This window comes from Eulemur rufifrons, chromosome 18 (genome assembly GCF_041146395.1).
Source record: "Eulemur rufifrons isolate Redbay chromosome 18, OSU_ERuf_1, whole genome shotgun sequence".
Taxonomy (NCBI): domain Eukaryota; kingdom Metazoa; phylum Chordata; class Mammalia; order Primates; family Lemuridae; genus Eulemur; species Eulemur rufifrons.
Genome location: NC_091000.1, coordinates 46,994,021 through 47,008,280, shown reverse-complemented (window position 1 = coordinate 47,008,280; position 14,260 = coordinate 46,994,021). Strand labels below are relative to the sequence as shown.

General features: G+C 41.1%; 1 protein-coding gene and 1 non-coding gene across 2 annotated transcripts; one reads left to right on the top strand and one right to left on the bottom strand.

Annotated features, from left to right (window-relative positions):
• The first annotated feature begins 5,139 nt into the window (after positions 1-5,139).
• On the top strand, positions 5,140-13,545 carry LOC138398793 (zinc finger protein 345-like). The gene is made up of 5 exons (XM_069493262.1): positions 5,140-5,293; positions 5,394-5,590; positions 6,465-6,917; positions 7,474-7,621; positions 11,857-13,545. The coding sequence occupies exons 1-5, from the start codon at positions 5,140-5,142 to the stop codon at positions 13,371-13,373; spliced, it is 2,469 nt and encodes an 822-aa protein (XP_069349363.1). The 3' UTR covers positions 13,374-13,545.
• LOC138399187 (U6 spliceosomal RNA) lies at positions 8,445-8,551 on the bottom strand. Its single transcript, XR_011236087.1, has one exon. It is a non-coding gene; the product is annotated as a U6 spliceosomal RNA (small nuclear RNA).
• Positions 13,546-14,260: the final 715 nt, after the last annotated feature.

Genomic DNA, 14,260 nt, shown 5'->3' with positions numbered 1-14,260 from the left:
AGACCGAGACTAAAATTTCTTGACCCCAAGTCTGACATCTTTTCTGCTACTGTTTTCAGAAGTACATCTCCTGGGTGCAAGAGTCGCCTCACAAAGACTTAAAAAGAGCTCTAGGCTGCTTTCAGGGAGGGCGTTGAGCCTTAAGGGGAGCTGGCTGGAGATGGAGAAAATAGAGACGCCCAAATCTCCGACCCCCCTATGAGTCTTGTGTAGACATAGTCCCGATTTTGCTCACGCTCAAGCTCTCTCTTCTACTTTCTCGAGAAGTAGAATGAAGACTGGGGCTCTGGAGAGAATTTAAGAAAGAGGGCAGATGCTAGAGTCAAGGCTAGGAAGTGTGGGGGCGACCGTAGGCTCTCTTCTCCCAGTCCCAGCTGCGGGGAGCGCCCTCAGCCTAAAGAGACCTCCGGAGAGCGTGGGGGTGAGGGGGACATTACTTCCTAGCTGAAGGGGTGGTGGGTTGGCTGGGTGTCACGCTTTCCGCTTACCGCTGCCCAACAAAAACCTTTGTCCGCAGCCTTGGCAACAGTTTGTACCAACACTGTTCAGCTTCATTTGTCACTGCAACTCTATCTTATAATATGAAGTTAAAGAGCTTACGTGAATTCTTGGCTGCCCTGGCAAACTTGTGTTTTGTTTTGAGACAGGGTCTTGTTCGGTTGCCCAGGCTGGAGTGCAGTGGGGTCATCAGGCTCACTGCAGCCTCAAACTCCTGGGCTTAAGTGATTCTCCTGCTTCAGCCTCCCCAGAAGCTTGGACTACGAGCTCAGGCCACCATGCCCCCCCTTGATTTTTCTATTTATTGTAGAGATGGGGTCTCGTTCTTGCTCAGGCTGGTCTCCAACTCCTGACCTTGAGCAATCCTCCTGCCTCCTAAAGTGCTGGCATTACAGGCATGAGTCACTGCGCCTGACCAGCAAATTGCTTTTAATCAGTACAACTTTGAAAAAAGGGAGAGAAGAACTTGTTGATACCTTATGATTGTAATATTTACAAAGATGGTAACTGAAACAAAACAATATGGGCTTTCTTTACAAAGAAGCCCTTGGTGACTTACGTGTATATGTGTATATGCACAAATATATGTAATGTTAAATATACATAAAACATAAGTTTCACTTGTACCCCAAGACTTTTTACTATTTAATATAATACTACCTTTTGAAAACTACTAGTTGGTAAGCAACCTGACTGAGTTGCTTCCCTTCATTATTTGATATGCTGTTAGGGACCATAATCTATTTAAATAACAATGCCCCCAAATAAAATGTGGTTAGGAAGGCATGTTATGCCAATAAAATATATGAACAGTCATTTTTATTGAGGTACACTTCTATTTTTGTGAATTTTCTGAAATATTAGAAAATAAACACAATCCAACATTTGAGGCAAGAATTGCTTACCTTCCAGGAACATCCTGTATTGGGGAGAGACGAAAACAGGAAAAGTCCTGTTTGTCTAATAAAAACAGATTATCCTTATGTGGTCTGTAATTTGCTAAAAAACAAAATGACAACAACAAAAAACTTGACCTCACTGTCTATATGGACAGATCCCCTAATCAGTAATATACCCTTCAGGGATGGCCAACCAGCACTTAATCAGAAAGGTTACATTCCAGTTGAGGTTAGCATTAAGCACTGCTATTACTTCTATCTCCAAATAACAGTAGAGGCTTTATAATTTACATATTGAATGTTAGAAATGGGATTTCATTGGTAGAATTTGTGATATTCAAGATATATAGTGATAGGCCGGGCGCGGTGGCTCACGCCTGTAATCCTAGCACTCTGGGAGGCCGAGGCGGGCGGATCGTTTGAGCTCAGGAGTTCGAGACCAGCCTGAGCAAGAGCGAGACCCCATCTCTACTAAAAATAGAAAGAAATTATATGGACAGCTAAAAAATATATATAGAAAAAATTAGCCGGGCATGGTGGTGCATGCCTGTAGTCCCAGCTACTCGGGAGGCTGAGACAGGAGGATCGCTTGAGCTCAGGAGTTTGAGGTTGCTGTGAGCTAGGCTGACGCCACGGCACTCACTCTAGCCTGGGCAACAGAGTGAGACTCTGTCTCAAAAAAAAAAAAAAAAAAGATATATAGTGATGAAAATATTTGAGAGACTCTTCCTTCTGCCTCTGCAAGAAACTGGTATAGTCCTTCATAGTTCACCTTTCAGAATAGCATTCAGGCTTGATTGTGAACCATTTCTGATGTCAGAAAATTTTATCTGTATTATGCACTCCAAGGTTAACTGCATCCTTAGCAATTTCCTTCCAATGAACCTTTCCTCCAAGGTGTGAGAGAGCAGCTACGTAGACAGAGGAAATGGGAGTTCATCAAGCCTCCAACACGTTATATAGCCTGTGTACCCACTTACTGTCAAAGTTTCATACTCAAATTATTAAAGAAAATGTTTCTCTTCTAAGTATTAGGGTGACTTACAATTAGCAATAATTTCATATGGTTCAGTCCAACAAATAATGAGCATGTGTCCAAGTTTTATTTAACTCATTAACAAAGGAGCCAACAGAATGGCAGACCTAATTTCAAAAGTATATAAGAAATTAAAATTTATATAATTAGTGGGAGAAAATACTACAATAAAATTGCCAAAGTATATACAAAATTCATTAATGTTCTGTTGTGTAATAAAACCATAACCTTTGAGGTTATCTTCTCTACTGAGCAGGGGGAAAATTTATCACCTTTTCAATTTTCTACAAGTTAACCTCTACCTTTATAGGACTGGAAAACATTTGAGACCTAATCAGCTGTGAGTCAAAGCTAAATTCCCCTAGAAAGTAAAAATGTTCTGGCTTCTTTTTGCCTATTTCCAACACTCAAGTGCCGAATTTGAAGGCAGACACCAAAGACAACACCAGACAGTAACCAGGACTTCTGAGTGTGTTTGAGTGTGGGCAGATGGAAATCAGAGCATAGTAAACATGAAAGTTCTTTTAGTTCCATTAAGAAAGGCCCTAGATTCTCCTGCTGGACATCACATCATCAAAGTTGGAGCAGTAGAGGCAAAGAGAGACTGATATGTGTTCATAGGAGATGCAGCTTGTCCTTGTTTCTCCCGCTTCACATCCATCTTTTCCCAACTGCCTACTCTGTTGACTTCAGGCTCCAGCACCATATACAACAGCCTCACGTACTGTTTAACCAGCTCTCACAACTGTGTAAGGCCAAATCCCTATAATAAATCTCTTATGTGTATATCTCCTAGTGGTTCTGCTTCTCTGATCAAACCCTGACTGCTTGGATCCACCAAAAGAAGAGTTTTAATACAAGTCACCTCTGCTTTTTATCCTGGTGCTGATAACACAGTAAAGTAATTCCCAATGCTGGGAATCACCTGAAGTCCAAGTGGGTCCTTGGCTTCACACAAGAAAGAATTCAGGAACCAGCTGAGAAGGTGTAAAGTGAAAGCAAGATTTATTCATAAAGTATAGAAAATATACCCTACAGAGTAGAGGCTAGTTCTCCCCACAGAGGAGAACCGGCCCCTGTGGTCCCCAACCCAGGCTGCATCCCACTACCAGTCCATGGCCTGTTAGGAACCTGACCCCCCATCACTGCCTGAGCTCCGCCTGCTCCCGGGACACCTCCCCCCAAAATTGTTTTCCATGAATGAAACCAGTCCCTGGTGACAAAAAAGTTGGGGACCACTGCTTTAGCCTCTCTATGTATGCAACAGCTTATTTATAGGCTAAACAAGGGGAGGAATATTCATGTTACTTCTTGGAAAGGGCAGTGTTTTCCTGGAAATGGGCTGATGTCCTCCTTTTGACTAAATATGGGCAAACCGGAAGGGCTGGTCCCAGATGCATGATGGGAGTGGGAGGTTTCTTTAGACACTTTCACGATAATTTTATGGTAATGAGGGCATAATGAAGCTGCAAGGTCAAGAGGCAGTCAATTTCTCCACCATCTTGGTTCTAACCAGTTGGAACTTGTCTTGCCTCCATCTTGTTTTGATCAGGATAGCTCAACTTTATGACTCAGGCAATGCCTGCATAATTAAACAATACCTGAAGCAGTGCTTGCCAGTTCCCCCGACTCACTCAGAACACAGGTGGGGCAGACCAGCGCACACATTGAGCTGGGAATCAAGCCCAATCTACCTGAAGCCTTAAGCCCAACTACCCAGCCTATCCTGATCTATCCTACAATAAATGTCTGTTGTTGTAAGCCCCTGAATTTTAGTGTGGTTTGTTATACAACACTATGTTAGGTTTGCTCAGGATGGGAACACACAAAGTATGTATAGGATGGAATGCAGTTAATGGAAAACTTAGTGATCATAAGGCCTGTGAAACAATAGCAGCAGGAGTCTGGAGAGTCCAGAGGTTGTAAATCTAACTCTGACCACAGACGGTTGTAGTGACACAGGGGTCCCAGAAACTGGTTGTTTGAAAAGAATTTATTACAGTGGCTGTTCTGGCCCAGTTGCTCACTCCCCTGAAGAAAATCCTCTACAAAACCCAAGGCTCTAGCCTTCCTTGTGGTGGATGCTCTTTTAGGCCTCCACCCATCTGCACCCAGATGCTCAAATAAACAGCATTTTGCTACACCTGAGGCTTCATGTATCTCCCTCTCGACTCGGGACCGAACACATTATTGTGGCAATAGCTGACTAATACAAGAAAGGCTTTTCTCTCTGCCATTTGTTAATCAGCAGATCCCCATTCTCCTGGCTAAGCAATGGAATTTCATTAGATGAGGCCTAGAGAAAACAGAGGCCTGAGAAGTTAATAACTTACAATTGTAAAAGAAAAAGTACATGAGAAATTTTATATATACAAGGTAGTATTCAAGATCCTTGCTTCTGACAATTATAGCTCAGAACATAATGGAAGCATCAGGCTAAAGAATAGGAGATACAGACCTTATTAAGATCTAGCTCCTTTTGATGAAGCCCTCAAAATTTTTGGTAGGATAAGGCAAAGTGGAGAGGGGAGAAAAAGCCTCCCTTCCATTTGAAACACAAGCAAGCAACCTGAGAGACGTTACACTACTGACATCCTAATGTCTAGCTGTCACATTCGTTCCTGAGAGGGGAAGGTTCTGGGTGCAGGGCAGAGAGGAGATGAGGGCACGCAGGAGAAAGGCAGAGAAGAGAAAAAAGAGCTAGTGATGCTGACTGCAAATGTCCTACCTCGTGTGAACGCCCTTTATGGAAAAGAAAAGGGCTACCATTTTTTATCTGTTGTCATCCAGCACTACTCCAACACATTTCCGATTAAGATACCCTGCCGAGTTTGCAAGAGGCGAGAGTCTGAGACACTTCGTAAAATTTTCAGCAATCCAGGAGCCGGGTTTAGAGTAGTCTTTGCCGCACAGTTGTCGCTTCCTAGACCTTTGGTTTCCACGGCTGGAATTTAAAACAGAGCGGAACCGCCACCTCCAGATTTCTAAGAGACGCCGCGCCCGTTGGCTGAGGCAGGTCGCGGCCGCGCGCTCGCTCGGGGGCGTGCTCTCCGGGAGCCGCCGGAAGCGGGGCGCGCGCCTGAGCTGCCCGTTCCGGGAGGTGCAGTTCTGCAGGCTGCGTCCTACGCGCTGCGACCTGCGCGCTCACTCACCCCAGGTGAGCGGCCCTGCGCGGTACCTCACGCCTCGGTCTGGGGTTCGGCCCTCAGAGCCGAGGCGTGAGGAGACCCTTTCGAGGCTCCGGATGTGCTGGGCTGCATCGGGGAGCTAGCACCCTCTCTGGTTCAGGGTGGGGAACGCCTGGAGTCCGGAGAGGCACCGGGCTACACGAACCTGAGCAGGCGTCTGACCGTAAGCCTCCGGGAAGGCCCAGCTAGCTGCAAGGCCGCCCGAGACGGGACCCTGTCTCTGGATTAGGGATACCATTCCTGGGGACCGTGCTTTCGACAATTGGACGAAACCTGGGGCCACGGGTGCTGTGTGAATCTGAGATTTCGCTTCCCGTTTTGCCAGATTAACATGAAAGAAGGTCAATGTTTTTCCAAGTGTTATTCGTGACAGGTGTTTATCTCTCCCACCAATTGGGTCGTATGGACTCAAGTATGGAAAAACTCTGTAACAACTGATAAATCTAGAAAGTTTTTCTTTGGGCTAAGGACTACGTACACGTACTTAATACCGAATTTGGAGAAGTCTTCTCTCATTAAGCCCACGACCTCCTTCCACCTGTTCCCCCGCACCCATGTGGTTTTATTTATCACCATCGAACATACTATATACTTTCCATAATTGTTGTGTTTATTGGTTGCCGCAGCTAGAATGAATGCTCCCTGATGGCAGGGATCTTTGCTTTGTTCACTAACATATTTCAAACACCTAGAACAGTTTCTGCACATGGTAGGCCTCTAATAAATATTTGTGGATTTAATGAATGAATAAACAAGTTACTCTGGTTACAAGTCTTCTTAATTGTGTAGGTTCTTCGCAGCATTTGCCTTTTTCCCCCTTATCACTTAATTCTTATTTCCCAGAGTTCCCTCAGAAGGCTGCAGTTGAAACTCCAGCAGAAACCGGGCAAGATGGATATGGACAGAAGAAAGGCTGCTGGCCAGCTGTATGCCTCCTGCGGTCAGCAGGGGTCTGTGATTGTGAAGGTGAAGTTGGAAGAGGATCATCCCTGGAATCAGGGTTTCGACCTTCCTGAGAAACAGCCCCCTGCCTGGGAGATCTTCAGGCAGCAGTTCAGACACTTCTGCTACCAAGATTCCGGAGGACCCCGTCTTGCCCTGAGTCGGCTCCAGGACCTCTGCCATCAGTGGCTCAGGCCAGAGACAAATACCAAGGAGCAAATGCTGGAGCTGGTAGTGCTGGAGCAGTTCCTGTCCACCCTGCCGGAGGAGCTCCAGGCCTGGATCCAGCAGCATAATCCAGAGTGTGGGGAGGAGGCAGTAACCTTGCTGGAGGATCTGGAAAGAAAGAAAAATGTACATAAAGACGCTAGTCTGATGTGGTTGTGGGGAAGCTGGGACCAAAATGGGATCTCAAGTGTGAGGCTCTGAGAGAACAATAGGAAGACCCACCATTCAGCAGGGGAACAGAGCTTTGTTTGCTAAGCTAGCCCTGTAAAGAGGGGAGGAGTGGGGAACATAGCAGATTCGGGGAGGGTGAGTAAAGATACTGAAACTGTTTTATGAGCATCATGCTCCTTACTTTACAGGTCACTCAGTTCTCACAGCACAGAGAGAGGTAGGTGGTATTATCTGATTTTTCCCACATAGAAACTGAGTTCAGAGAGGTTGTGAAACTTGGCCAAGAACACATAGCCAGTAAATGAAATGATAGAAACAAGATTTGGTCAAGCCTTGTTTTGCTTGCCTTTCTAGCTGCTTCTCAGTGTCCCGGGAGGTAAATAAGGTACTGGTTTCTCTTTTCTTCTTCCTAGTTTCTCTTGCATATATTTCTTGTGGACACCTTCCTGAGATTTAATTCCTGTTCAATTCATGATATCCTTCAGGCTTAATGAATGCTGTTTGTCTCCAGGTTTCTGCCTGTGCTCTGAAACAGAAAGTCCTCATGCAGACAGTGACCATTCAGACACCAGATGAAGAATCTTCAGATACCTGGGTGCAGCCCCCAGAGAGCCAGTTCAAGGGCAAAGGACCTGAGCCCCAACTAGCAAAGGAAAGAGGTGAGGCAAGAATTTCTTTAGAGGATTTGGACTGAAATGAACTCTGAATGTGTTCTTTTGTGTAGTGTGACATGTTAATTTCTTGTTATGAGGGTTATTAAAGGACATCACAAAGGTGACATTTTAGGTGATAATAATTTAAAAGGTCAGAACAGCCTCAGTAATATGGTCCATTTTAAATATCCATAGTTGAATTTTCAGTATATAGTCTGGTAGCAAATGTTACTTTCAATTATTTTGATGTTATATCCTTCAGTAGACCCTGATAGGATATTAACCTATAAAACTATATTGATTTTTTTAAAAGATACCTTTTATTGTTACCAAAGAAGTATATATGCATTGCAGAGAGTTAAAAAAAATACAGAATAGCAAAATAAGAAAATAAAGCTTGATATTCTACCACCCAGAGATGATTAATGATTTTTTATTTTATATCTATACATCTTTTTGTATGTCCATATATCTGTATGTGCACGTAAATGTACATATACACACATACCTTTTACCAAAATTAGATCATATTCTATGTGCTATTTTATAACCTATTTTTTTCAGTTAATAATCTTCCCCTTTCTCTGTCAATACATTTTAATGTTACCTAAAATCAGTCCAAATTCAAATTGGCCCATTTTTTCTATAATGTCTTGAAAGCTAATTTGTCCAAACCAGGGCTACACACCACACAATACATCTGGTTATTATTCCTCTTAATTCTTTTTTACTCTAGAACAGTCCTCCTGTCTCTTTTTTTCCCCTTATCTTTTTGTTGATCCCAGGCCAGTTGTCCCAGCCTCGGGGTTTTCTTTTTTTTCAAATATTAAAAAATATGGAATGCTTCATGAATTTGCATGTCATCCTTGTGCAGGGGCCATGCTAATCTTCTCTGTATCGTTCCAATTTTAGTATATGTGCTGCCGAAGCAAGCACAGGTTTTCTTTTGCTTCCATATTATGTCATTTACTTTGCTATTCACATCTCCTATATTTCCTGTAAACTGGAACTTAGATCTAAAGGCTTGAAGGATTCAAATTAAACATTTTGGGCTAGAATTAATGTTAGGTACTAGGAGACACTAATATCTGGGTGTCTCACTATTAAATCACTGTTTTAGGGTGATGAAAGTCTGATCCCTCCATTAAACAGCTAATTTTTCCCCTTGTAACTAACTGTGGTGTCACTTTGGCACTATGTGAGTAGCCAGTTTCCCATCAACAAAATACTTAATGTTTGATAATCCTTGTATGGGTCAATCATTTTATTACGGGTTACAAAATGATTTTATAATTCTTTTATTCCTTCACATTATTAACTGGCATTATTATTTACAGATCTTTCCCTAATCAAATATGTCTGTATGTCTGTCTGTTAACATCCTCCTTGGAAGTCATGATTAATGCTTGATTTTTCCCCATTATTTAGTGATTTTCAAATTAAAGGAGTGATTTAACAGGCACTTCAAGTGGTGACATGAGATTTTAGAACTTTATGTTAACATCATTATGGACTTACAGATTTTCATTGAATCAGTTTCAACCCACCACAGTCATGACTTTTTTTAATGCTCACATTGGTATATCTTTGCCTTGTGTGGACGTCTTCAGTCTTGCTCTTATATCTGTGTGCCATAACCCTATTAATTTTTGAATGTTTGCTTTCTGAACAAAATGATTGTTTCAGGTTTACCTTATACTTTCTCTAGTCTCAGGTGTAGTGTCCAGCATTTCTGGAAGAGCCTTGGTTCTTTTTAGTGGAGAATGGTATTGGTGAACAAAATCTGGGTGCTGGGAGTGTTCTTTATCACTAAGGCAACACTACTTCGACATTTCCTGCGCAGAGCTAGATGGACCTTTTTTTGTAAAATACATGAGTTCATATTGATGTATTCAATTCAGTTTCAACATTGCAGTGTTTCGTTTTTCTATATTTAATTTGTTTCTGCATTTATTTTTGTTAATTCCTCGTTTTCCTTTGGCTTATTTATTTATTTATTTTAAGTTGTAGTAGATTATATCGGAGGTGATCCTAGGAAGCACAAGGAAGGGGTATTGAAATAAGAAAGGGCGAAAAGCCAATGAAGTACGTCCTTTTTTTTTTTTTTTTTTTTTTTTTTTTTTTTTACTTTTCAGCTAGATTGATATCATTCTCCCTCTGTTTTCATCCTCCCTCTATTACTGATATATTTGATGCTCTGAATATTTCATTGAACATTGGTTTAGATGAATCTTAAATGTTTTGAAACATAGTGTTTTTAGTATTATTTTCTAGAAAATCTGAAACTTATGTTTGTATTTTGCCTTGAACCAGTAATTGGTTGAAAGTTTTAAAATTTTCAGGTGGAAGGGGTTGTTTGTTTTCTGATTTTGCTATTAATTTTAGATTTTTTGTGTTGTAATCTGAGAATGTTTGTGTTGTTTATATCTTTTAGAATTTATTGTGGTTTTTTAATGCACAATATATAGAAAGTTTTCATTAATGTTCACTGCATACGTGAAAAAGATGTTTCTCTATTTTTAGAGTACAGAGCTTGACGTATGTATCTATCCATAAGATTTTTTTTTTTTTTTTTTTTTTTTTTTTTTTGAGACAGAGTCTCACTCTGTTGCCCAGGCTAGCATGAGTGCCGTGGGGTCAGCCTAGCTCACAGCAACCTCAAACTCCTGGGCTCAAGCAATCCACCTGCCTCAGCCTCCCAAGTAGCTGGGGCTACAGGCATGCGCCACCATGCCTGGCTAATTTTTTCTATATATATATTTAGCTGTCTATATAATTTTTTTCTATTTTTAGTAGAGATGGGGTCTCGCTCTTGCTCAGGCTGGTCTCGAACTCCTAAGCTCAAACGGTCCGCCCACCTCGGCCTCCCAGAGTGCTAGGATTACAGGCGTGAGCCACCGCGCCCGGCCTATAAGATTTAATTTATTAATTTTATTTATTTTTGTCCATTTGGTGTTTTTCTAGACAAAGGACAAAGTCTCTATTTTTTGTTTTTCTCTGTATCTTTTTATATCTTCTATAATTTCTCCTTTAGCAAAGTTACTTTTCTGTTATTTTCTATATAATTATTCATATCTGTTATGTCTGCATTGTAAATTGTATTCTTTAACATTATAAAATACTCTTCTTTGTCTCATTTTATACTTTGGCCTTTTTCTGAAATTTAGATTTTAATGAATTCTTTCTTTTTACTTGCATTTGCTTAATTTACCCTTGTTCATCCTTTATTTGTAATTTTTCTCATTTTGTTTTAGTTGTATCTCTTATATACATAATAGAGTTGGATTTTGCTCTGTGATCAAATCTAATTTGATCTAAGGGATGAGTTAAGCCTATTTGCATTTAATATGACTGATATGACAGTTATGTTTGATCTTAATATAGTCTTATGTTTTCTGTTTTACATGTGATATATACATATGTAAATGATAAATGTAAGTATAACCATATATATACACATACACATAGATACATATGTATATGCTTTTCAATGTGTGGTTTGTTTCCCTTCCATTTTTTTTTAATTATAGTAGTTCTTATAGTTAGGAAACTTTGCATTTTTATACCAGTAGTATATTAGTTATCATTGCTGCTTAACAAATTACCACAAAGTTAGCAGCTTAAAACGACACACATTTATTATCTCATGCTTTCTTAAGTCTGGGAATGGCTTAGCTGGGTCCTCTGCTTCAGGGTCTCTCATGAGGCTATAATCATGGTATTGGCCAAGGTTGGGATCTCATGTGTGACAGGAGAAGGATCCACTTCAAACTTCATGTGGATGTTAGCAGAACTCAGTTCTTTGCAGGCTGTTGGACAGAGGGCCTCAGTCTCTTGCTAACTGCTAGCCAAAGGTTACCCTCAGTTCCTTACCACATAGGTTTCTCCATATGGTGGCTTTCTTCATCAAAGTTAGTAAGGGAGAATGTCAATAGAAAGAGTCCACTAGGAAGGTTGCAACTTGCAATCTTTTGTAATCCCAGAAGTGATATCTTGTCAACTTTACCACATTTTATTGGTAACTTAACCATGCTTTATTCTCTCTCATTTCCACACCTGTATTACTACCATTCCTTCTGCCTTGACTAACATATCTCTCTAAACAATAAGTAAAGACATAATCATAATATTTTCTGCTAAAATTAACCTAAAATAAAGATTAACATTACAAGATGTCTCTCTCTTAAACTGCTATTTTTGGGTTGTCTTTTCTCCTCAAGTTTTATTGTCTGTTGTTTCAGATGGTGGTGTGAAGACTGAGAACATGATCATGATGTTAGGTATGAAGCAGGAACTTTGTGAAGAGACAGAACCACGTAGAGAGGGATCTGATGGACCTAATGAAACTATGTCTCAGCACACAAAATACAGAGGAGACAGTGAGCCTAATGGTAGCTTGGAAATGCAGGATGGGGATGCCATAGATGAAACAATATATAAATGTGATGAGTGTGGGAAAACCTTCACCTGGATAAGAGGTCTTCATATGCATAGGAGGATTCACACTGGGGGAAAACTGTACCCATGTACAGAATGTGGAAAGGCCTTCATTAGACATGCAGAAATTACCCAGCGTCAAGGGCCTCACAGCAAGGAAAAGCCCTATGAATGTACAGAGTGTGGCAAAGTCTTCAGTCATAAGACAAGCCTCTTCCAACATCTTAAAATCCACACTGGAGAAAAGCCCCATCAATGTAGTAAATGTGGCAGATGTTTTAGTCGGAGATCAGTTCTTATGAAGCATCAAAGTCTGCACACTGGAGAGAAACCTTTTGAATGTACGAACTGTGAGAAAGCTTTCTGCCATAGTTCAGACCTCATCAAACATCAACAGCTTCACAACAAAGAGAAACCTTATGAATGTAGTGAATGTGGGAAAGCCTTCAGGCAGCGTTCACACGTTATTGAACATCAGCGAATTCACAGTGAAGAAAAACCCTATGAATGTAAAATGTGTGGAAAAGCCTTCACTCAGTATGCAGGACTTAACCAACATCAGAGAATCCATACTGGAGAGAAACCTTTTGAATGTCCTGTTTGTGGCCGAGCCTTTAGCCGGAGCTCAGAACTCATAATACATCACAGAATCCACTCAGGGGAAAAACCCTATGAATGTGCTGAGTGTGGAAAAACCTTTAGTGTGAGCTCAACCCTGATCATACATCAGAGAAGTCACACTGGGGAGAAGCCCTATAAATGTGATGAATGTGGTGAAGCCTTCAGTCAACGCTCAGGCCTTAATAAGCACAAGTTAGGAGGCAAGCATGGAAACCCTCCTGAGCCAAGAAAATATAAATGTGATGAATGTGGAAAGAACTTTACTCGGTCAACTGGTCTGAGGAACCACAAAAGAATCCACACTGGGGATAAGACATATCAATGTCCTGAGTGTGGGAAAGCCTTCACGAGGGGAGAGCATCTTATAGAACACCAGGGGATACACAACAAGGTCAAGCTCTATCAGTGTAAAGTGTGTGGCAAAGCCTTCAGTCAGAAGACAGGTCTTAGTCACCATCTCAGAATCCACACAGGAGAGAAACCTTTTGAATGTTCCGAATGTGGGCGAGCTTTCTGCTGGAAATCAGATCTCAACAAACATTTGAGAGTCCACTCTGAGGAAAAACCCTACAAATGTGAAGACTGTGGGAAGGCCTATAGGCAGAGAGCAACGTTAATCCAACATCAGAAAAGCCACGTTGTGCTAAGCCCTGGAAGTGGGGTGAACAGGATGAAGGCTGCAGTGGAAGCTCAGCCCTGATTAAACACCAGAAAACCTACTACAACTGGACACCTTGCCCAGGTGTTTGGTGACAACTTCAAGTAGAACCTAAGATTTTTGTTTTGTTTTTTTACTGAGATAAAATGTTTCTTGAATGTCATTATTTAAAGAACATCATAGATGCCACATTGAAGAGTTTTTATAAAGATTATAAATGCTGGAAAAATTGAGATTTAGGAAAATAAGCATCAACAAGGAATTTACCTGTGATTACCTTTATTAAATACAAGGAAGTGTCAGTACAATAAAAAAATACAAGAATAGCTGTTAAAAAATTATATTTTTCTACTGAACTCATGGGCTTTTTGCTTTTATTTTGTTTTCAAACCATTTTAATTTCAAACTAGCTTTAATTTCTAGCTAGCATAACCTAGTGTTAAAATTACTTCTTTGACTACCAGTGGAAGATACTGGAATGTCTAAGAGCTTGGAATGTGCGAGGTGAATTGTCTCTGTTTCTTTCCCACTTTGGCTACCTGACCAAGCCTTTGGCCAGAAGAGATATAGTGGGTGGGCTGCAGCTCCTTCCCAATCCCTACCCCAAAATTTGCATTTCCCAGTGAATAAGGGGTATGCAGTATTCCAAGTAGTATGGTGAATATAGAGATTTTGACCGCTAGTATCTCAAAATCTAGTGGGGCCATTGTGTCTAAAGCCCAGGGGATATATTTCTCATTGTGAACACATCTCCCAATGGAGATGGACAAAAGGGAAGAGGGAAAAACCAAGCCTTTCGTTCCAACATTTTCACCCTCCTACAAATTATGTTTACACAACTGAAACTTACTTCACCTTCAGCACTACCTGTGTTCCTCATTGGCTAATTATGTGCCAGACTTCTTTGCTGAAGCTGATAACAGTTTTCA